The sequence below is a fragment of the Perognathus longimembris genome, chromosome 2, assembly GCF_023159225.1.
Source record: "Perognathus longimembris pacificus isolate PPM17 chromosome 2, ASM2315922v1, whole genome shotgun sequence".
NCBI classification, from domain to species: Eukaryota; Metazoa; Chordata; class Mammalia; order Rodentia; family Heteromyidae; genus Perognathus; species Perognathus longimembris.
In genome coordinates, this window is record NC_063162.1 from 781,215 (window position 1) to 805,941 (window position 24,727).

Here is a 24,727-nt window from a genome sequence, read left to right on the forward strand (position 1 = left end):
TACTGTATAAGGTGTAATCTTAGCCAGGTGCTGGTGACTCACACCTGGAATCCTAGCTACTCAGGAGGCTGAGATCTAAGAATCATGGTTCAAAGCCAGACCTTGCAGATAATCCAAGAGACTCTTTCCTCCAATTAACCAGCAAGTAAAAGCCCTAGTGGAGGTACAGACTGCCAACCCTGAGTGAAAAAGCTAAGGTAGAGAAAAATGCTCTGAGTTCAAGCCCCCATACTGGCACAAACTTAAAAAATGTGCAATCTGAGACTTATTAAAATTAGTAATTATGATTGAAATAAAAGAACAAGTATTGCCAGTGGCCTAGGACTATCAAGTAATGCAGATGGGACTTGGCAAAGCAACACCATGGCCATTGCTTATGAATCTGTTATTGTTCAGTTAGTTCTTTTGTTTTGAAAACATACCAGTCCCCCAATATATCCCAGCTCGAGTGGACCCAGCCCAAGCACGGAAAGGGCTCCCCCTAACAGACAGTGGGGGAGTGAGAAAAGGGACCCTGATGGGGGGGGGGTGAGGAAAAGGCCCCCTAACAGACAGTGAGGGAGCAAGGAAAGGACCCCAAGACAGCAAGGAGCTGTGTGGCCTGTCACAGGCTGGGTCCCCGACCCCCATGAATCATGGCCCATGTGACCCTCCTGCTGTGTCTTGCAGTCTAGGGAAAACCTGCCATTTAAAGCAACTGTTCTGTTACTGGGGGCAGGAACTACTCTCAAGGGGAACATCCTGTGACCTGTTGAGTTCTTCCCTGAACTTGAGGAACTTGGGCCATGCCTTCCACAGGAATTGCACACAGCACTGCCCGGTGGCCTATGTGGTAGGGTACCACATCTGGGGCACAGAGAAGGGCAGCTGGGTGTTTGTCTGGAGACCTCGCACTGGGCACAGGCCACAGAGATTAACAAGCAAGGAAGCCAAACCGCAGGTCATTGAGACAGCTAGGCCCGCGCTGGACCCTGCCTCCAACACAGCGAGGCCCATGCTGGACAGGAAAGCCCATGAGATGCTTGTGTTCAATCAACCACCTGAAAGCCAGAAGTGGAGCTGTGATAGAGCACTAGCCTCGAGCAAAAGAGCTCAGGGACAGTGACCAGGCCCTGAGTTCAAGTCCCAGGATGAAAGAAAGACAGACAGATGGGGGGGGGAGGGAAAGAGAAAGAAAGAAGACTGTCAAGGGCAGTAACTGACACCTGTAATTCCAAGGTGAAGAACATGAAGATCGCATTTCCAGGCCAGCCTAGACAAAAATTTGGTGGGATTCATCTCAACAAACAAGCCAGGCACATGCCTGCCATCTCATCTATGTGGAAGGGTAGGAAGGATTTCGTTCTGAGGCTGGCACAAAAGCAAAACATGAGACTTTATCTGAAAAATGACCAAAGGGTTGGGGTATAGTTCAAGTAGTTGAGTGCAAGACCCTTGGTTCAAACCCCAGTACTTCCAAAAGAAAAATAAATAATTTTCTGCCAATGATGGGAAACTAACACGTGTCAGTCAGCTGGTGTCGGCCAAGCATGTGAAGGTCAGTTGAGGTCCGTTGGCCTGGCCCGCCTCACCCAGTGTGCAGGGAGTGTGGAAGATACAGAGCGGCTCACTTTCAGGACCCTCCCCTGTTGCTCTGCATGGTGGGTGGCGCATCCCAGCTACGCAGGAACGAGGGCCTGGCCGGAGCCGGCTCGCCACACCGGAGCCGAGGCAGCCGCGTGTGCTCAGGGCCACGGCTCGTGACCCCAGTCCCACGGCCGACCCTGACCTCACGTCAGCTGCCGGTCCCAGGGCTGATGTGAACGGGAGCTGCAGACGGGGGGAGGACACATTTTAAATGGGGCTTTGATAACGTCTACGTGTGTTACGAGGGGCACGGCTCAGACAAGCTGCAGTCAGAGCATCACCGGTCAGAAGCCCAGCAAGCCCGGCTGTTTGCCCGAGCCTTCCGCAGGCCCAGAGCTGTGCTGGGAGCGGCTCGTCCACCTGCAGGCACAGGCTGTTGGGCTGAAGGCAGGCAGAGATCACGTAGCTGGCCAGCTGCGAGGCGCTGAGGAACCCCCGTCCCCGCCTCCCTCCTAACTGCATATGTAATAGGTGAGAAGGACCACATGGACACAGCCGGCAAAGGGGACATTCCCCTGGGTGTCACAGCACCCAGCCCAGCAAGGGGGCGGGGGGGGGCAGGCCTACCTCTACCACAGACTTGGAATCCAGACGGAAGTTGAAATCTCCAAAGACAAAGTAGGAAACTTTCTCAAACCGCTGGTCGATGATTCTGAGAAGGGAAAAGGACAGAGGTCACTGATGCAGGTCACTGCCCAGCGTCACCAGGCAGGCTACGTCTCCCCTCCACGCCCCCCAAAAACTACCCGCTGCCCACTGACGGTGACCACTTCTTCACTCCTCAGCCTGAGCAGGGACTCCCACCAGCACATGGCTGCCAAACAGCACTCGGTCCTGGCCTCACCAGCCAGGCAACAGCAGAAACAAACGCAGAAAACAGCCTTCAGGAGACACAGCAAGGCAACGTGGTCAGTCCTGCCGTGGCGGGTGAGTCCCGCAGGCGGGCGGGCCTCCCTGGACCAGCAGCCAAGCTCGGCCGGGCACTGCCTCCTGGGGGCCTCCTGGGGACGTGGGTCAAGCTCATTTATGAGTTATCCTACCTGGGCATTTCCGAGTCATGGCGACGGGAAGACATTCTGATGTATTCTGAATCCCTCAGGGCCCCCTTTTTGAAGACTTTCCATGAAAACACATACACACATATACACACACGCACACACTCGGCAGGAGCGGCTTCCCTAGAAAACATAGCCCAAATCTCCTAAGCACTGGGCCAATAGGCTCAAGCGCTCTAATCTGAAAGTGGTTGGGGACCACCTGCAACAAGACATCCGAGGAGTGGAGACCTGCTGTTCGTTTAGGGCTTTGCTGTGACAAAGCTGTCACAGAGGAAGAGATCGGCTGCTGTGGTATTTTTCAAACCCAGTCATTGGCCAGGCAGAGTCAGGGAGAATTTTTTTTTAATCAGATTCCTCAAATTGTTGCCTATCAGGAAGTCCTAAGGCATCACCTGGTGGGCAGGTACAGGCGCGTGCCGCTCTGGGCACAGGTGAGTGCCAGCAGGGGTTGTGGCCACTGCCAGGACGCTGTCTGTGGACACTGGAGCTAGGCTTGGGATGCCAGGGTGCTGGAAGCACAGGAGGCTACAGAATGTAGCTGATGAATCGGAGACTGAGCTTTTTCCATCTGGTTTGTTAGAGGGAGCAATGAGTGTGGGGCTTACAGAGCGTGGTACACACCGTGGTGTGCACGGGGCTTCTGATGGGCACTGTCATCACGGGCGAAAAGCTCGAGGTCACAGCGGGGCAGCAGCCCTCACCCTTTGGTGCCATTCAGCGCCCCGTGAAGGAGGCAGGGGGCGCTGTGTAGCCTGGCTCTCCGGAAGGGCTGCGGAGCCCAGCTCACAACACGGACCATGTCCACTCAAACATCCCTGAACAAGGAACAGAACCTCGGCCCTCCCAGGGCCTGCGCTCTGCTTGCTGCCCTGCCCTGGGCTGTGCTGGGGCCTCTCAGGGCTACAGGCTTTTCTGTTACACTTCGCTTTCTGGGACGGGACGGGGCCTCCCGAGCCTGGCCTTCAGCTGAAGGCCTCTGCTATGAATGCTCAATCCACATCCCACTACACCTGCACCGTTCCACACAACTCCGGCCAGGCACAGGCCTTTCTGAGACTCTGCTCCTTCCTATAGATCTTACCTATTCCTGTCTGCTTTTCTCTCAAATGGCTTTTTACCAGGAAGCCCTACCTGTTGGCAATTCTTTTAAAAACTGTCTCTGCTCTTCTCTTTTTCCTCTTGACTACTCGTACCTGCTATATATTCTGGCCAAGCTCTACAAAAAGTTGTCTTTCTTTTTAGGTGGAATCATGTTCAACCTGCAATTTAAGCATTTAAGAGGTGGTTCTTGTGGTAGTGGGTTATTCTTTTATCTTTTTGTGCTGATATTGAGGCTTGAATTCAGGGCCACTCACTCTTAACTTGGCTTGTGGCCGGGGATCTACCACTTGAGCCACATCTCTATGCCAGCATTCTGCCGACTTTTCTGCCCAAGCTGGCTTTGAACCTCAAATTTTCAGGTTTTAGCTTTCTAAATAGCTAGAACTACAGGTGTGAGCCACTAGTGCCCAGCCAAACAAACGATTCTTAACACAGATGGCTGCCGTTTTGTCTAATTGCTCTACTGCTCAGTGTTTCTGTGGAGGAAAGCCGAGCACTGGCAGGCAGGGGTGGCCTGGCCATAGGTCACTTAGGTTTGGCCTTGTCCCTTCTCCTTCCCTCCCCCTCTTCCCCATGTGACTCAGTAGAAATACAGCTGAACATCCTTAAGGTAAAAAACAAACAAACATATTTCAACTGTTAAAAACCATCCAGAGAATGTACCAGCCCTTTGCTAGGTCACAGCCATGTAAGGAGACGACCGCACAGCTTCCGGGTCTTCCAGGTCATGAACTGAGGGTCTGAGTCTCCATGCTGCAGCCCAGGGAGAGCGGGGGGAGACCCAGGCACTCTGCTCCCACCAGGCGTGTGGCCTGCCTGCCGAGGGTCTGCAGGTCAGGACACCCCACTCCTTGTGCCGGGGTGCTGGTGAGCAGACCCCACTCTTCACAAGCTCGTCTCACAGAGCAAGTGCTGGAGGGTCCAGAAGAAGGGGGGTGGAGGTGGGCCAGGAAGAATGGGGGCCCAGTTGGCCTGGAGACCCAGCAGTGCCCCCTGTGCCATGCCCACAGGGCTACCGTCAGGGAGCTCCACCTTTTCCTCCTTTTCTTCCGCTTTTAATTTTTAGAGAAAAACCAAACCAAACCCCAAGCATCTATCTGCTGGCTGCAGGAAAAACTGGAAGGAACCATCACACTTCTAGAAAATGCCTTGAAAGACTGGGAGCGCTACGCAGTGCAGCCTCTGTGAACTGTCAACATCCGCCAGCAGAAAGCCCACGAGCGAGCACCCCGCTCCCTGCAAAGCCCACGAGCGAGCGCCCCGCTCCCTGCAAAGCCCACGAGCGAGCGCCCCGCTCCCTGCAAAGCCCACGAGCGAGCGCCCCGCTCCCTGCAAAGCCCACGAGCGAGCGCCCCGCTCCCTCCCTGCAAAGCCCACGAGCGAGCGCCCCGCTCCCTCCCTGCAAAGCCCACGAGCGCCCCGCTCCCTGCAAAGCCCACGAGCGAGCGCCCCGCTCCCTGCAAAGCCCACGAGCGAGCGCCCCGCTCCCTGCAAAGCCCACGAGCGCCCCGCTCCCTGCAAAGCCCACGAGCGCCCCGCTCCCTGCAAAGCCCACGAGCGAGCGCCCCACTCCCTGCAAAGCCCACGAGCGAGCGCCCCACTCCCTGCAAAGCCCACGAGCGAGCGCCCCGCTCCCTGCAAAGCCCACGAGCGAGCGCCCCGCTCCCTGCAAAGCCCACGAGCGCCCCGCTCCCTGCAAAGCCCACGAGCGAGCGCCCCGCTCCCTGCAAAGCCCACGAGCGAGCGCCCCGCTCCCTGCAAAGCCCACGAGCACCCCGCTCCCTGCAAAGCCCACGAGCGAGCGCCCCGCTCCCTGCAAAGCCCACGAGCGCCCCGCTCCCTGCAAAGCCCACGAGCGAGCGCCCCGCTCCCTGCAAAGCCCACGAGCGAGCACCCCGCTCCCTGCAAAGCCCACGAGCGAGCGCCCCGCTCCCTGCAAAGCCCGAAGCCGGGGCAGTGAGGATGTGCGGATTCACAAACACAAGCGGACGCCTCTCCCTTCTTTTTCCTTTTCAGTCTTGCACATAGCCCAGGCTGATTCTCCTACCTCAGTCTCCAAAGTACTGGGATTGCAGGTGTGTACTCCCACACCTGGCCTATGTTCCTTTTGTACTGATACTTCACTTGGCCTTGAAAAATACTAAGGTTGATTTAATCTTCTCCTTCATGACTGCAGAATGCAGTGCCCTGCCCAGACACGCACATCCGCGTCAGACGGGGAGCAGGGAGTGTGGTGTTCAAGGTCACAGCACGCAGCCCTCCCTGCTTGAAGGATGCACGCGTATTCACCAACTCCTGTCTGTGTCAAACCCATTTAGATTACATCTTTGTTTTAGACGGTGCCATCTCTTGTGGGACCATGGACTAAAGGCTCTGAACGATGATCTGGGAAAGAGGTGCTGCTCAGAGGCTGCCTGGAGGCATCTGCGGAGAGCAAACAATACTCACGGGCCAGAGAAGCAGACAACAAGGCAGGGCAGAGGCGGCATTATGTACCAGCTCCCCAGGGAGCGGGTGTTCCCCAGGAGGCGGGGGAGCAAGGTTGGGCCGGGCCCTCAGGCTCCTCCCAGGTGCAGGCAGGGGGCTCAGCAGACGGAAGCAAAGGCCTAAGGAGGGCCACAGGGACAGGTGCTCAGGACGCACTGGCCGCAGCAGCAAACACCGGCTCAGTCATTCAACAGTAAGTACATCGTGACGGGAACTCTTTATCAAAAAGCCAGTTTTGGAATGGGACCCACGGCACCCACTCTAGAAAGCCGCTCCTGATGTGTGAGGGAGCGCTGCCCCTGGGGCCCTGCCCGGGCCCTCCTGTGCCTCCAGTGCCCGGCAGGCACAATGTCACTGGCAGGCCTGGGCTCCTGCAAGACTGTCGTCAAAAGCCTAAACTTTATCATAGTTCCCCGTTCTGCTCTTCTTGATATAATAGCCTGAGCCAATTAATAACAACACCCATCTCTGAAGGTCGCACAGAAACGGCAAGATGAAGGGGCTGTCACCAGCCGAGGCAATCGCCTGAGTGCCAGGCCCATGGCCCCTGTGCACTCGCTTTTAATTTCAATATAGTGCCATTTGGACCAGGGGAAAAAAAGAGTTGTTTTAAAATTAATTACCTTGTCAGTAGCTATTATGATTAAAAAGTAGGCCCACATCAATATCATGTGCCTCATTCAGAAAGAGAATTACAAGAAGAGCCATAAAAATCATTTTTTTAGGCCTGGAAATGGTGTCTCCTGTTTGACAGGTGGTTTCAGGATGTGGCAGCCTGCTGGGGGAGGGGCAGCCTCCCCCTGCCCAGTCAGGGGCCCTGTCCCCGGTGTCGAAAGACATGGCATTCCCAGAGGCACGTCCTGGGTTCAAGCCTTTCAGAAGAGAATCCCAGTCAATGGCTCAAAAATGCAGCTCCAGGGCCACTGGCTCTCCTGCCATGGGACTCGGCCCGAGCAGGGCTCCATCTCGGCCCCCTCGAAAGTCTCCACACAGTCAGTGAGGGCTCTGTAGAGAGCCACGAACAGCCTGCAGGTCTTAGGAAATAGCAGACACTTCACATGGTGCGCGTGCGTGCGTGCGTGCGTGCGTGTGTGTGTGTGTGTGTGTGTGTAATACAACAAGGATTACTTCAGAGGTTTGGAAGGTGGGTTTGCCATGCTGGCCAGTTGTTGCCTCCAGGAATTCCAACACTCTAGGAAGATGGTTCTTCTTTCTTCTTTTTTTGTTTTCCAAACAGTGAATGTGATGCTAAATTTCTGACACTGTACTTTCAAGCATAGTCTATGTATGCCTAGAAATCAACTGTTAGCTTTTTCTCAGTTATTAGAAAGATCATGTTTGTTGGTAACATGGTATTATATAGCATTCATAAAATCATTAGAGCTACCCAAAATATTGTAAAGTAGTTACCTCACCTAAAAGTTTCTCTTAGTCATAGGCCACATAAATGGCTGTGGTGTCATGGGCACACTTGGGCAATTTGAAATAAATGGGTTCGGAGGCAGGTTTGAATTTTCTGGTTTCTGCTACTCAACTCAGTTCCTATGGGAGGCTGTGCTGGATGTGGAGAGTTTCCAGATACAGCCGAGGCAAAGACAAGAGACCTGCATCAACGACCAGACAGTGAGAACACCCAGCGGGGCACTGTGGTAGCCTGGTAGGTCGTTGGATCAAGACCTAGGATCTAACACTCTCAACCCGCCCAAAGGCCACCCCTCTCTGGCACAGGGCCCTCCCCACATGCCATCCTCCTAGTCTGGTACCTTGGCGCCCGTCTCAACCCCTGCGTCCAACAGCTGCCACAGAGTCAGCAACACCAACCCTACGGCCCTCCTGGGGCCCTGTGGGTGCCAATGCAGCCAGCACTGCCTGCGCAGGGCAGGCCCTGTTCACCCTCCATCCCCTGACTCGGGTGAGGTGTGCCTGGCCCACCACTGCTAGGGCCTTGTCACAGGGGCCCAGCCACTAAAAGCCACTCTCCTCAACCTTAGCCCAAATGAGCTTCTGCCTTCCTCCCTGCTGCTGCCATCTCGGGGACCCACAGCCTAAACTCACATGTGCTGTGGACTGGGGTTGTGTCCTACTTTCTGGTGCCGAAGCCATGACCCAGGGCCTCACCGGAGATGGAGTCTTCAGGAAGACTCCATCATGGAGGCTGAGGAGGTCAGGGGTAGGAGCACAACCCCAACAAGCAGGCGTCCTTGTCGGACAGGCCAGGGCAGCAGAGCTCTCAGCTCTCTACCACCATGGCCACAGTATCACTGGACAGAAGGGGGCACTTGCCAGAACTGGCCCTGCTGCCCTCGGCTTGGACTTCAGCTACGCTTAGGTCCCAGCTTGTGGTGCTTTGCTGTGGCAACCACCCCTCACTAAGACAGAGCCTGTCCTCAGGGCACCGAGTATAGACAGGACAGAGAGGGAGATGCTGACGCCTTACCTAGACACTGAGTAGTTGACCATGGCTCCTGGTAACTGGGCCCTCACCAGTATTTCTAGCCCTCGAGCAAAGGGGGGACCTTCAGAGAAGAGGCGATCTCCTCCAGATTTAAGCAGTTGGTCCACCCAACCCTGAAACACGGGGAGGGCACCCACTATGTGCCTGGGGCATTGGGGATCCATCGCCACACTGACCCTCCCCACTCGCCCAAGTTCAGGCTCCCTTGAAGACGTCTGAGACACTGTCTCCGAGCTGCCACAGGCCCCTGGCCTGCTGTGCCTCCAGGATACAGAGCTGTGTGCCTCGGCCTGCTGTGCTCCCCGGCTGCCTGGATGCAGACGGGTAAGGGAGGCATCTTTTGGCAAAATACTGAGAATGCCCAGAAGGAGTCACAGAAAGCAAGGCAGGCCCACAGAGCAGCAGCTGATGCGAAGCCACGAGAGCTGGACATGGGCTGAAGAGGAGGGACGCAGTAGGACAGCACTCATCTGTCACTGAAACATCACTGTGGACACCCACACGAGCAAAACATAAACCACCTGTGCTGAGGCGCACATACCTGTCACCAGGTTAAGGCATAAAAGTGTACAGATACACAGTACATCTCTGTGCAACATTAGCACAGGGAAGGAATGGCAGCCACCAAATCCAAATGCTGCTGTGCTGGAAGTTCAGGTGGCTGCACACCTGCATATTTCTTCACAGAAGGGAAAAGGGCAATATGTACACTCTATACCACGGCTACATTACAACTGTACTTGACTTAATTAGTCGTGCTGCTAGCACAGGCCCCGGGGCTCCAGGCTTATGCAGGAGGGGTGGAAAGGGGCTGGCTTGTGGGCTCTGGGGGGTCTGCACAGCTATGGGGACCCCGTGCTGGGCAGGGTGAGTGCAGACACAAGCCCCCTGAAGCCTCCAGGACTCGGGGGTCTGGCCATTTGCACCTCTGATGAAGACACTGACAACCCTTCTCCAGGGCAGAAGGCAGCAAACACGGTGAGAGAAGCAGAGCTGTGCCAGCTCTGCCAGGGTGTTCTGGAAGGACCTAGATCCTCAGCACAGAGCTTGCTTTTGCCTGGAGACGCGCTGCTTTTCTTTTGCTCACGGAACGGGAGGCGAATGCTGGGAACGGCCTAAAGAGGAACGTTGAGATTGGAGGGGTCTTTGAGCAGGCTGACAGCTGACGGATGACCATCCATAAAGCCACAAAGGAGAGCTGTGTGGCAGCCGCGTCACATCGCCTCTCCCTCGGAAACTAATTGCTCTCAATTGTCCAGAGGAACATTATTTTTCTGGCAATCATTTCCTATGAATGCCCAAAATGAGCATGAAACAACTCTTTTGACTGGACATAAAAGTTAAATGTCCCAATGTTGATCAAATTAACTTCAGTGCTGTGACAATGGACTGCGTTTGTGAGAAAATAATAGGGGGACAGAGGGACACTTTATGCCGAGATTTCACAGTTGTAATGTAAAAATGTCTCTGTTGAACTAGCCAGGCCACATTTCAAAGGGGGCACTAGAGTCTTGTCACTTGTGGGGAGAAAAACATCCCACTGCATAGGCCGAGTGTGAGGGAAAGGTTCGGGTGTGTTCACAACCGGCGCCCAAGGAAGACCAGCGTGGGGCCCTGGCTCAGCGGCCCCAGGCGCCCCACAGAGCTGACCTCATGTTGTGAGAACAGCTTAGTGACACGGCCAGGACCACGGAGGGGCCTCCTGGGGCCACCAGAGGGTAGGCACTGCCTGAGGGGGCCCGGCCCCTCTCTTGGTGGCACAGGTGCCTCCAACGTCTGAACCTGCACACCCCTCTGAGCCTCGCCCTCTTCCTTCTTCACTCAATCGGGGTCGGTCATCGCTTTTTAGTATCTTATAGCAAGGAACTCAAGACCAAAATTCATAAATAGGCAAAAACAGAAAGATTATTATTTGATAGAAAAATAAAAAAACCAGAATACAAAAGGCAAATCCTTGGTTGACTGGGTGCGGTGACCCAAATTTGTAATCCCAGCACTTGGGAGGCTGAGGCAAGAGAATTGAAGTTTGAGGCCAGCCTGGGCTACATACTAAGAGCCTGTTTCAAGAAACAGGGAAAAAAGAAGAGAAAAGGAAGGGAAAAGAAAGGACAAAAGGGCAAATCTGGCTAGCTGCATGCTGCACTGGCACCTCAAATGTTGACCTCTCTCTAGTAGTGTGGCGGGACTCAGCTGCAGTGAGGGCAGGTCCTGCGTTCGTCTGTCTCTGTCTGTCGGTACTTTGCTCCATCTTGGACTCGGAGGCAAGCACAGACACGGGGGGGGGGGGGCCCTGGGCGGCACAGTGTCTTCCTCCCCTTCTCATATGGGGCACACAGCCGCCAGGCTGCTGCAGCTCGGGTGGAAAGGGACCTGAAGTGTAGAGCAGCTTAAGCCCAGAGAGCAGGTTCCCCCTAGGGTGCCTCCCCGTCTCCTGCGGCTCAGGGGCCCGCAGACAATGCTAGTGCAGTTCCCAGTGCCCTGTGAATACAGCGCTGTTGGTGGCAGTGTCCATTCAAAGGCCAGCGCAGCATTGTCCTCCCAATCAGCACAGCAGAATGCAGTCTGCTGGTGGCTGCCAAAAGGTTAGCGCCCCTGATGAAAGGGCAGCCCATCACTCACTGCTCCTACAGAGCACCCTTTGTGCCCGCAGTCCGGCCCTCCCGGCGGAGGTCCGGATCTGCGGCTGGTTGAGCTCGCCACAGAGGCCATTCATGGGAACGGAGAGATGCAGAATGTGGCCCCATCCTCAAGCCTGCTTTCTGGGGCAAGGACACGGTTTAACTCCTCAGCATGCCAGCACACTGACCATGGCCATCAAGACCTAACACACAACAGACCCTGCTCAGCTCTGGGCTACCTGGGAGGACCCACAGACCTGGTCTCCCCAAGTAAAGAACCAGTCAGCACCTGGCTGTGCTTAGACTGAGCTCTTGCCCACTGCCCCAGAAGGGACCAGAGAAGGCACAACCACTGGAAGGGACAAGAAGAGGCCCAGCCATCAGAAGGGACTGGTGGGAAGGACTCAGGACCCCTGCCCTGGACCAAGGCAATCTCCTCTCTAACTTGAGATATGATACTATAGGAGGTGCTGCCAGTCCAGGGCCATCGCAAGGGCTTGGCTTGTTCAGGGCACACAATCTAGCTTTCCACATAAGGTATGAGGGCAACTCGACAGGGCCTGCAGGGCCTGCGATACATGTGCTCCAGAGCAGGTGTGCCAAGGAGGAGGCACCAGGAAGGACAAGCAGGAGTGCCAGAGGATGAAATGCACAGTGCTAAGCTATGGCTCTCACATCAGGGTGCAAACAGCTAGGCTACAACAGGTTCTTACCTCAGGACAGCACTGAGCCACAGGCTCTCACCTCAGGACACACTGCTGAGTACAGGCTCTCACCTCAGGACACACAGTGCTGAGCTACAGGCTCTCACCTCAGGACACACTGCTGAGTACAGCTCTCACCTCAGGACACACTGCTGAGCTAGTCTCTCACCTCAGGACACACAGCGCTGAGCTACAGGCTCTCACCTCAGGACACAAAGCGCTGAGCTACAGTCTCTCACCTCAGGACACACTGCTGAGTACAGCTCTCACCTCAGGACACACTGCTGAGTACAGCTCTCACCTCAGGACACACTGCTGAGTACAGCTCTCACCTCAGGACACACTGCTGAGCTACAGTCTCTCACCTCAGGACACACAGCACTGAGCCACAGTCTCTCACCTCAGGACACACAGCACTGAGCTACAGTCTCTCACCTCAGGACACACTGCTGAGCTACAGGCTCTCACCTCAGGACACACAGCACTGAGCCACAGTCTCTCACCTCAGGACACACAGCACTGAGCTACAGGCTCTCACCTCAGGACACACAGCACTGAGCTACAGGCTCTCACCTCAGGACACACTGCTGAGTACAGCTCTCACCTCAGGACACACTGCTGAGTACAGCTCTCACCTCAGGACACACAGCGCTGAGCTACAGGCTCTCACCTCAGGACACACTGCTGAGTACAGCTCTCACCTCAGGACACACTGCTGAGCTACAGGCTCTCACCTCAGGACACACTGCTGAGCTACAGGCTCTCACCTCAGGACACACTGCTGAGCTACAGGCTCTCACCTCAGGACACACAGCGCTGAGCTACAGGCTCTCACCTCAGGACACACAGCACTGAGCCACAGTCTCTCACCTCAGGACACACAGCACTGAGCTACAGTCTCTTACCTCAGGACACACTGCTGAGTACAGCTCTCACCTCAGGACACACAGCACTGAGCTACAGGCTCTCACCTCAGGACACACAGCACTGAGTACAGCTCTCACCTCAGGACACACTGCTGAGTACAGCTCTCACCTCAGGACACACTGCTGAGTACAGCTCTCACCTTAGGACACACAGCACTGAGCCACAGTCTCTCACCTCAGGACACACAGCACTGAGCTACAGTCTCTTACCTCAGGACACACTGCTGAGTACAGCTCTCACCTCAGGACACACAGCGCTGAGCTACAGGCTCTCACCTCAGGACACACTGCTGAGTACAGCTCTCACCTCAGGACACACAGCACTGAGTACAGCTCTCACCTCAGGACACACAGCACTGAGCTACAGGCTCTCACCTCAGGACACACAGCACTGAGTACAGCTCTCACCTCAGGACACACTGCTGAGTACAGCTCTCACCTCAGGACACACAGCGCTGAGCTACAGGCTCTCACCTCAGGACACACTGCTGAGCTACAGTCTCTCACCTCAGGACACACAGCTGAGCTACAGTCTCTCACCTCAGGACACACTGCTGAGTACAGCTCTCACCTCAGGACACACAGCGCTGAGCTACAGGCTCTCACCTCAGGACACACAGCGCTGAGCCACAGTCTCTCACCTCAGGACACAAAGCGCTGAGCTACAGGCTCTCACCTCAGGACACACAGCGCTGAGCTACAGTCTCTCACCTCAGGACACACTGCTGAGTACAGCTCTCACCTCAGGACACACTGCTGAGCTACAGGCTCTCACCTCAGGACACACTGCTGAGTACAGCTCTCACCTCAGGACACACTGCTGAGCTACAGGCTCTCACCTCAGGACACACTGCTGAGTACAGCTCTCACCTCAGGACACACTGCTGAGCTACAGGCTCTCACCTCAGGACACACTGCTGAGCTACAGGCTCTCACCTCAGGACACACAGCACTGAGTACAGCTCTCACCTCAGGACACACAGCGCTGAGCTACAGGCTCTCACCTCAACATGCACAGCACTGAGCTACAGCACATTGTATCCTGTAAAAGTACTCAATTTGCACGTATGCACACATATACTCATGCATGTACACGTGCACGCCCGCTTGACCTTGCTCATACACAATGCATATGCAAGAAGGAGACACGCCTCATGCCAAGATATGTGCAAGAACCTCCTGGTCACAGTTCTGTAACCCCACCTGACTCCAACACCCAAGACTCCGCAGTCACTGTTGCTGGGGCAGGTCTCCTCTATGGAACTCAAGCCCTCAGCAAAGTGACAGTGCTGGATAACACACTTGCTGCACAGCCCCTCTGGGCAGCCTGCTCTGCCTTTACCAGGCACCCTTTCCACATGACCTGGAGGCCTGGGAGTACCCTGCATATACTGTCATGTCTTTTGTTCCTCGTGGAGTCCAGCCTAGAGCTGTGGAAAAGGCACTGCCCATGGTGGGCAGAATCCAGCGACATCAATTTCTGGGCCCACAGCCCAAGGCAGTTTTGTTTTCTTGGAGGCGCTGTACTGTTAGTGTTCAGGTTCCCACATCCTCAAGGCAGAGAGGGAAGACACAGCGGGAGAAGTGCTGAGCACACAGCCAGTGGACGGGCTATGGGTCAGCTGGGTTTCGATGGGTCAGTGCCTCCAAGGACCGCTGGTAAATAGATAAAAAGAAAGCAGGAAAGTAGCCTTGGAGCAGGCACAGCTACATTCAGAGGTGGCTGGGGCTGGACTTACCTGTCGAGTACGTAGCCGAGGGCCTTGTGCCGGACTCCTGAGTACACCGAGGGGCTCGTCTCCCAGGCTACTAAGTTGGACGCATCGTGGAAAAGATGGATGTTCACCAAGTCAAAGGCACTGCAGCCAAGAGAAAATGGGATCAGGTGACCAGAAGCGGGAACTCCACTCAGCCCTGAGCGGGGCGGCCTCTCCCCACAGCATACCAATGTGGGCCAAGCCAGCCTCCTCAGGGCACCAGGGCCCCTGCTCCCTCTGTCCTGGGCCATTCCAGGTCGACCCAAAGCATCCCCTTCCCAACGTCAAGGAAAGGGAGGCATCGTTCAATTCCATAAAGCTCAGTCTGGCCAGGTGAAATGTGAGTCTTACATGTTGCAGGACTTTCTGTAGGCTTAGACTAGACCATGAGAGGAATACACCATTCCTGGCCTCACCTCCCAGGAAACCATGCTCCTGCCCTGTGCACCACAGCCGGGGCCCTAACACAGCATGGACAGAGGCAGGCGAGTCATCTTTACTCTCCAAAAGTTACCTCTGAGCACATGGCTTGAGAAGAGCCTCGGCAATTCCACACATCCTCACACACATTGGCAGGGTAAGGCTGGAATCTGGTGTGTCAGTCTTTTCCACACCTTTCGGAGACCCTCAGCATCTCAGGTTGTCATAGGCACATCACATCCAATAAGGTCCTACCACTGTCCCCCAGGTCTTCATGGCCACCTCCCCAGGTCCCCCAGGTCCTCACAGCCACCTCCCCAGGTCCCCCAGGTCCTCACGGCCACCTCTCCAGGTCCCCCAGGTCCTCACGGCCACCTCCCCAGGTCCCCCAGGTCCTCACGGCCACCTCCCCAGGTCCCCCAGGTCCTCACGGCCACCTCCCCAGGTCCCCCAGGTCCTCACGGCCACCTCCCCAGGTCCCCCATGCGCTCACGGCCACCTCTCCAGGTCCCCCAGGTGCTCACGGCCACCTCTCCAGGTCCCCAGGTGTTCATGGCCACCTCCCCAGGTCCCCATGCGCTCACGGCCACCTCTCCAGGTCCCCCAGGTCCTCACGGCCACCGCTCCAGGTCCCCATGCGCTCACGGCCACCTCTCCAGGTCCCCAGGTGTTCACGGCCACCTCTCCAGGTCCCCCAGGTCCTCACGGCCACCGCTCCAGGTCCCCATGCGCTCACGGCCACCTCTCCAGGTCCCCAGGTGCTCACGGCCACCTCTCCAGGTCCCCCAGGTCCTCACGGCCACCTCTCCAGGTCCCCCAGGTCCTCACGGCCACCTCCCCAGGTCCCCCAGGTCCTCACGGCCACCTCCCCAGGTCCCCAGGTCCTCACGGCCACCTCTCCAGGTCCCCAGGTCCTCACGGCCACCTCCCCAGGTCCCCCAGGTCCTCACGGCCACCTCCCCAGGTCCCCCAGGTCCTCACGGCCACCTCTCCAGGTCCCCCAGGTCCTCACGGCCACCTCCCCAGGCCCCCCAGGTCCTCACGGCCACCTCTCCAGGTCCCCATGTGCTCACGGCCACCTCTCCAGGTCCCCAGGTCCTCACGGCCACCTCCCCAGGTCCCCCAGGTCCTCACGGCCACCTCCCCAGGTCCCCAGGTCCTCACGGCCACCTCTCCAGGTCCCCCAGGTCCTCACGGCCACCTCTCCAGGTCCCCCAGGTCCTCACGGCCACCTCCCCAGGTCCCCCAGGTCCTCACGGCCACCTCTCCAGGTCACCCAGGTGTTCACGGCCACCTCCCCAGGTCCCCCAGGTCCTCACGGCCACCTCTCCAGGTCCCCATGTGCTCACGGCCACCTCTCCAGGTCCCCAGGTCCTCACGGCCACCTCCCCAGGTCCCCCAGGTCCTCACGGCCACCTCCCCAGGTCCCCCAGGTCCTCACGGCCACCTCCCCAGGTCCCCAGGTCCTCACGGCCACCTCCCCAGGTCCCCCAGGTCCTCACGGCCACCTCTCCAGGTCCCCATGTGCTCACGGCCACCTCTCCAGGTCCCCATGTGCTCACGGCCACCTCCCCAGGTCCCCCAGGTCCTCACGGCCACCTCCCCAGGTCCCCAGGTGCTCACGGCCACCTCTCCAGGTCCCCCAGGTCCTCACGGCCACCTCCCCAGGTCCCCCATGTGCTCACGGCCACCTCCCCAGGTCCCCCAGGTCCTCACGGCCACCTCTCCAGGTCCCCATGTGCTCACGGCCACCTCTCCAGTTCCCCAGGTCTTCACGGCCACCTCCCCAGGTCCCCAGGTCCTCACGGCCACCTCCCCAGGTCCCCCAGGTCCTCACGGCCACCTCCCCAGGTCCCCCAGGTCCTCACGGCCACCTCTCCAGGTCCCCCAAGTCCTCACGGCCACCTCCCCAGGTCCCCAGGCGCTCACGGCCACCTCTCCAGGTCCCCCAGGTGTTCACGGCCACCTCCCCAGGTCCCCCAGGTGCTCACGGCCACCTCTCCAGGTCCCCCAGGTCCTCACGGCCACCTCTCCAGGTCCCCCAGGTCCTCTCGGCCACCTCCCCAGGTCCCCCAGGTGCTCACGGCCACCTCCCCAGGTCCTCACGGCCACCTCCCCAGGTCCCCCAGGTGCTCACGGCCACCTCTCCAGGTCCCCATGTGCTCACGGCCACCTCTCCAGGTCCCCCAGGTCCTCACGGCCACCTCCCCAGGTCCCCAGGCGCTCACGGCCACCTCTCCAGGTCCCCAGGTCCTCACGGCCACCTCTCCAGGTCCCCAGGCGCTCATGGCCACCTCTCCAGGACACTGGCACTCAACCCTGCCCTTTCTCACAGTGATAGGAAGGAGAGCCTTGCAGGAGTGCATGCTCCTCTTGCCTGTGGTCACCAACAGTCTGTGACCCAACAACCAGCCTCCAAGTAGCCATGCCCGGGGTGTCCGAGGCATATCCTGAGACCAAGAGCACAGGCAGAAGAGGTGGCCGTCACCTCTGCATTAGACCTCCAGGACTGTAGCTTCATCTTGGCATCTCTGTCTCCTTTCCTCTCCTCTCTTCTCTGGGCCTTGTCCTGAGCAACCCCTAAAGGCCTGGGCCAGAACCTCAGCTGAACAACAGAGGAAATCGTCTCTGGAGTTGTAAGCTGAAGTGGTTGTTCTATAGCAATCAATCTTTGGGCAGCAAGGCTTCAGAAAAGTCCCTGGGAGGAAAATATAAAGAAAGCGCAAGCGAGATTCCACCTGGTTCCAGGGCCAGGCCACAAGGGTGTGGAAGCCACTGTAGGACGCCGGCGGTGTTTAATAAGCCTCCTCAGCTGGAAGTGCTCATGGCTACTGGGAATGCTTGCACACCAGATAGCAAGAAGGGACAGGACCTGCTCATCTGTCCTCAGGCTGAGGGTGTCTGTAGAATCTCACTTCTGTGTGCTGGACCCAGATGCCTTCCTGCCAGCTTGCTGATGCACACACTCTGGCACACAGAGCCCACACCTGGGGAGGGCTCGGAGCCTCCACCAGCTACAGCCTCGTGTGCCAAGTGTTAGGACCGCCCCCCTCCCGAGGAAATGGGCATCAACACTCCATGTCCTGCAGTGTCACCAAACCAGAGAGTCAGGTGGCTGGAACCCCCATCCAAAATGAGCACCGCCTTCAATGGCACTTTCACAACATGACCCGCGGGTGAAATAACAGCAGAGGCACAGAAGCCACTCCAGAAATTGTGAAGCAAAGACAAAATAGCATGAAGTCGTGTAACATACCAGTCAGCAATACACCACCGTGTCCGGATGAAGCCTTTTCTTGACCACTTGCACTGAAAAACCAAAGTCACAAAGTGAGCAGCAAGAAGCGGACTGGGAACATCCCTCGGCCCTCTGCACTGGAGGGCACAGACGAGAAGCTTTCCGTGCAGGAGTTGTGTTCACCTTTCCACACCCGGCACCCATGGGGGACAAGGACCCCAGAGCAGCCGTCCTACCGGCCGTGAGTTGGCCTGACCGAGACGGTGATAGAAGTCTGCTGGGGGAGGCCTTAGCAGGGCCACTGTGTGTGGACGTGGGAGGCCCCAGCAGGGCCACCGTGTGTGGACGTGGAGACCCCAGCAGGGCCACCGTGTGTGGACGTGGGAGGCCCCAGCAGGGCCACCGTGTGTGGACGTGGAGACCCCAGCAGGGCCACTGTGTGTGGACATGGAAGGTCTCAGCAGGGCCACCGTGTGTGGACGTGGAAGGTCTCAGCAGGGCCACCGTGTGTGGACGTGGAAGGTCTCAGCAGGGCCACCGTGTGTGGGCGTGGAGACCCCAGCAGGGCCACCGTGTGTGGACATGGAAGGTCTCAGCAGGGCCACCGTGTGTGGACGTGGGAGGCCCCAGCAGGGCCACCGTGTGTGGACGTGGAACGTCCCAGCAGGGCCACTGTGTGTGGACATGGAAGGTCTCAGCAGGGCCACCGTGTGTGGATGTGGGAGGCCCCAGCAGGGCCACCGTGTGTGGACGTGGGAGGCCTCAGCAGGGCCACCGTGTGTGAACATGGAAGGTCTCAGCAGGGCCACCGTGTGTGGACGTGGGAGGCCCCAGCAGGGCCACCGTGTGTGGACGTGGAAGGCCTCAGCAGGGCCACCGTGTGTGAACATGGAAGGTCTCAGCAGGGCCACCGTGTGTGGATGTGGAGGCCCCAGCAGGGCCACCGTGTGTGGACATGGAAGGCCTCAGCAGGGCCACCGTGTGTGAACATGGAAGGTCTCAGCAGGGCCACCGTGTGTGGACGTGGGAGGCCCCAGCAGGGCCACCGTGTGTGGACGTGGGAGGCCCCAGCAGGGCCACCGTGTGTGGACGTGGGAGGCCCCAGCAGGGCCACCGTGTGTGGACATGGAAGGTCTCAGCAGGGCCACCGTGTGTGGACGTGGGAGGCCCCAGCAGGGCCACCGTGTGTGGACGTGGAAGGTCTCAGCAGGGCCACTGTGTGTGGACATGGAAGGTCTCAGCAGGGCCACCGTGTGTGGACATGGAAGGTCTCAGCAGGGCCACCGTGTGTGGACGTGGGAGGCCCCAGCAGGGCCACCGTGTGTGGACGTGGGAGGCCCCAGCAGGGCCACCGTGTGTGGACGTGGGAGGCCCCAGCAGGGCCACCGTGTGTGGGCGTGGAGACCCCAGCAGGGCCACCGTGTGTGGACGTGGAAGGTCTCAGCAGGGCCACCGTGTGTGGGCGTGGAGACCCCAGCAGGGCCACCGTGTGTGGACATGGAAGGTCTCAGCAGGGCCACCGTGTGTGGACGTGGAAGGTCTCAGCAGGGCCACCGTGTGTGGACATGGAAGGCCCCAGCAGGGCCACCATGTGTGGACATGGAAGGTCTCAGCAGGGCCACCGTGTGTGGGCGTGTGTGGGTCTCAGCAGGGCCTGCCCCATGATAGGGAGTATGCTATGGTCTGATGCCGAACCCCCACGCTGAGACCCGAGGACCTCCTTCTGAGGAGGGCATGACTGCCTTTAATAAGATGACTGCTGTGTAAGAGTGTTTAACAAAGGGCTCTTGTCCCTTTTGATTCCTTCTGCCCCTGGTGTGGACACTGTTTCCCTGGAAGACACAGAAACAAGATGTAATCATGGGAGAAGATGGCGGCCTCACTGGAATCAGTAGGCATCTAAATCTTGGACTCCCAGACTCTTGAACTATGAAAAATTGCTTTGCTATGAAAAGTTGCTCTGTAAATCATCCCATCTAAGGTGTTCCTGTAAGAGAGCTGCTAACAGGGAAGCAGTTACAATGTAAATCCTGGTGCTAGTGTAGGTAGACAGGCACTCATTTCTCATATTATTCTCTTCTAGTTCTGAACAAGAAGAAATGGCAGAGTTGGGACATGAGGCAGCCTCATCCACAGCCACAAGGAGCACGGCACGCAGGGTCGAGCTGCCTTTCCCACCGTCACTACCAGCTGCCACTCGCGTGCAGAGAGAAGCTGGCACAACTGATGCTCTAGCAGGATCCGTGGCACAATGGAAGATTCTGGGCCTGACCACCCACACCCAAGTGTATGCATGAAGAGCATACCTGAGCTTGAACACCTACTTTCTCAGAGGTAAGTATCACTGAGACGCCGTGCAGAGCAGGGCGGCCTCGTGAGGACGAGGGAAGAGCTCCACGGGCTGAGAGGCACGTAGGCCAGCCCGCGGCACTGCACTGCGGCAGTGTCTCCCCGCCGTGAGGGAAGTGGGGGGGAGGGGGGCAGTGTCTCCCCGCTGTGAGGGAAGTGGGGGGAGGGGAGGGAGGACACCTGGGAGCAGCCACCTTCTGAGGGCTCTTCTGGAGGAGCGGTGGACCAGGGCCACAGCATCACACCTCAAATCCAACACATGCATGCCTGGCCTAGAACTCCGTATACAGCTGTAATAGCTTTGGACCAGAAATGAACTCTTCCCCTCAGTCTTCACATTGTCATAGATTCAGTGTATAAGTAGATATGCGTGATTGACATAAATCTGGTGTGTAAGCAGGTGTGGGGGATTTACGTAAGTTCAGCATATAAGCAGATGTGGGATTGACATAAATTCGGTGTGCAAGTAGATGTGTATGTATCTTGAGTGTATGCGTACACATGTGTATATTGTTAGACACTAATTTTCCATAATAAATGGGCATTATCTCAACATTACTTACTATGGACTGAATATGTAAAGCAGGAGATACTATGTTATTTTTGTACAATATACATAGGTATTAATTCCGGTTTTAGAATTCTAACTAGATTTGAGATTTTTCACTAAGGTGTAGATGAATCTCAGGAAATCGAAGTTAACATTGTTATAACCCAGTACTTTGAGACACGCTCGTCCCTGCCGTTACAAATGTCTGGGCTACATTTCCAAAGAACTCTTGTGGGGAGCGAACCAGTGCCTCACGGCAGGTGAGGCTGACGCCTGCCAAGGCCTGGCTGGGACACAGTGCAAGGCCTCCCACTCAGGCCAAGGACAGGGCTGCCCACGGTGTTCCGTACACCCTTTGGGGCCTGGAAGGGGATCAGCACAGAGATGCCCTCATTTCACCAGGGAGGAACTGGCCTGCCCAAGACCACTAGCTCCATGATGAAGAGGCAGAGCCGGAATGCACTTCCCACTTCCTAGGCCAAAGCTTCCTCTTCTGACCACTTTCTGCGTGACAGAGCACTGGGGGCTGACGCTGGTGGGGGGCGGGGTCCCAGCAGTACGTGGCACTCCATCATCGGACCACGTGGGTGCTTTCCGACAGGAAGTTCTTCAGCGTGGCCTCCCTAGACACCCCTACCGGCCAAAACGCATGTACACGCCCACGCGGGCACCCGACACACAGAGCAGCACCTATGCATGCAGGCGCCACTGTGCTCAAGGCAGCCCAGGCGAGGGTTAGTCCAGGAGGCCTGGAGAGTCTGACACAGGGCAGGGAAGGCTGAGCTCAGCCCCTCAGCAGGCCTAGAGGTCCCCAGCGAGAGGTACCAACATTGGGCTCAGAAAACAGAAGCAGGATGAGTGTGGGTGGGGTTAGGGTTCCTCGATGTCTGATGAATCTCTTCCAACCAACCATGTTCTATACTTTCTGCTCACTAATCACCTTCTGGAACTTTCCCTTTCCAACCCCTCAGAGCAGACAGGAGTAGTCCTGCATGGTGGGGCAGCAGCCTCCTGGCTCTTTGAGGATCACCACCGCAGAAATGGAAAGCACACAGGCCTGGCAGAAGGGTGGCACGGCCCTCACCCCAGATGGCCCCTGCTCAGTCCCTCGTTAATGAGGTTCCTTGAGCCAGCAGATGGATGGCAAACACAGGCAGCTTCATCTCCTAAAAAGACAGCATAAATCGCGGTGGAGAAAAGAGGGGCTGCGGGAGGTTATGGCCAGGCGGCTCTGCCGTGAAAGGCCCACTCAGAGCATTAGTGGAATTAATTCATCTTTCATGGCGCCCGCAGCAGGGCCTGTGATCTATGGTAACAACCAATTTCTCACCACGGGCAAGAGGAAAAAAATGGCCCGCCCCGATCGACTACACAAATCTGCTTTTTAAAAATGGCCTCACATTATCTGGAGTGTTGCTCCCTGAGGCGTCATTTGAAATTCATACGGAGCCAAACGCATCCATAAATCAGCAGAGAAAGTTTTGTTAGTTTTAGATGCACAGGCCTGTAATTATTTGGAATTGCATTATGCCTCCATCACGGTAATTACATTTAGATTATCCTTAAGTGATGGTAATAAAAGAAAGAGAGATCCGTCTTCCACTAATTCCCTCCCCCAAAATGCACTCCAATGCAGCGGAGGCTGCGGGAGGCCGCGGGAGGCCGCGGGAGGCTGCGGGAGGCCGTGGGAGGCTGCGGGAGGCTGCGGGAGGCCGTGGGAGGCCGTGGGAGGCTCAGGAGGCTGCGGGAGGCTCAGGAGGCCGCGGGAGGCCATGGGAGGCTGCGGGAGGCTCAGGAGGCTGCGGGAGGCTCAGGAGGCTGCGGGAGGCTCAGGAGGCCGCGGGAGGCCGCGGGAGGCCGCGGGAGGCTCAGGAGGCTCAGGAGGCCGTGGGAGGCTGTGGGAGGCTCAGGAGGCTGCGGGAGGCTGCGGGAGGCCGCGGGAGGCTCAGGAGGCCGCGGGAGGCCGCGGGAGGCCGCGGGAGGCTGCGGGAGGCCGTGGGAGGCTGTGGGAGGCCGCGGGAGGCTGCGGGAGGCTGTGGGAGGCCGCGGGAGGCTCAGGAGGCCGTGGGAAGCTGCGGGAGGCTCAGGAGGCTCAGGAGGCTGCGGGAGGCTCAGGAGGCTCAGGAGGCTGCGGGAGGCCGCGGGAGGCTGCGGGAGGCTCAGGAGGCTGCGGGAGGCTCAGGAGGCTCAGGAGGCTGCGGGAGGCCGCGGGAGGCCGCGGGAGGCTGCGGGAGGCTCAGGAGGCCGTGGGAGGCTCAGGAGGCTGCGGGAGGCTCAGGAGGCTCAGGAGGCTGCGGGAGGCCGCGGGAGGCCGCGGGAGGCTGCGGGAGGCTCAGGAGGCCGTGGGAGGCTGCGGGAGGCTCAGGAGGCTGCGGGAGGCTCAGGAGGCTGTGGGAGGCTGCGGGAGGCTCAGGAGGCTGCGGGAGGCTGCGGGAGGCCGTGGGAGGCTGCGGGAGGCCACGGGAGGCTCAGGAGGCCATGGGAGACTGTGGAAAGGCTCAGGAGGCCGTGGGAGACTGTGGAAAGGCTCAGGAGGCCGTGGGAGACTGTGGAAAGGCTCAGGAGGCTCAGGAGGCCGTGGGAGACTGTGGAAAGGCTCAGGAGGCCGTGGGAGACTGTGGAAAGGCTCAGGAGGCCGTGGGAGACTGTGGAAAGGCTCAGGAGGCTCAGGAGGCCGTGGGAGACTGTGGAAAGGCTCAGGAGGCCGTGGGAGACTGTGGAAAGGCTCAGGAGACTTGTTGGGCATCCGCCCTGGGGCTGCGTAGCTGTTATCCACTTCTACCTTTTCCCCAGGTCCAGAACCGGAAAGGCAGCCCAAACAAGCCCTGCCTCCAGTCTCGGAGCACATGTATGTCAAAATGGCGCCGGGGGGAGCCCAGAGGGGCGGTCCTGTGGGCTGTGATCTCTGCCTCTGGGGAAAGTTCCGTGACATCACTGTGATGGACAGCTCAGAGCAGCCTGTATCCCTCCCCTTCCTGCCGTCATTACTGCTATAAATGTGGTTGTTCTTCCCTTTATTAAACGGAATTCCAAGATGCTTTCCCTGAGACCGTGTGTGTCCTGCGTCCTCATTTAAGGGTAAGAGGGCGGGGGTGGGCGTCATCGCGACTACACACCATCCGAGGCTATCACGTAGACCACACCCCAGCTCTGCCACCCGCGGGACGGGCGGCACACGTGCGAGGGTGAAAGGGGACTACACAGGAGGTAATAAAGCCCTACAGAGACTCAGGAGGCTGGGGGGCTGGGGACGCTCACCCAGTGGCCTCTCCAGGTGGTCCAGGCTCGAGCCAGCACAACCCTGTGACTTGCATAGGGCAGGGCCAGGTGCCGACCTTCCTGTGACACACTTTGGGAAGTCTTGCACTTTAAGAAGGGGCACATGGCTGACCGAAAGTCTGAGTCTGTAGTGGTAAAGTGAGATTTTCCTGCTGTTAA

At 57.8% G+C, this 24,727-nt stretch overlaps 1 protein-coding gene across 3 annotated transcripts in view; it reads right to left on the reverse strand.

The window, feature by feature from the left end:
• Inpp5a (inositol polyphosphate-5-phosphatase A) overlaps positions 1–24,727 on the reverse strand; it is a 172,506-nt gene that overhangs the window by 32,561 nt on the left and 115,218 nt on the right. For all 3 annotated transcript variants that reach the window (XM_048338004.1, XM_048338003.1, XM_048338005.1), the window contains exons 7-9: positions 18,409–18,461; positions 14,715–14,834; positions 2,194–2,278 (exon numbers count right to left, since the gene is read on the reverse strand). In XM_048338004.1, coding sequence (XP_048193961.1) covers positions 2,194–2,278; positions 14,715–14,834; positions 18,409–18,461 — 258 coding nt within the window. The remainder of the gene's footprint in view (positions 1–2,193; positions 2,279–14,714; positions 14,835–18,408; positions 18,462–24,727) is intronic.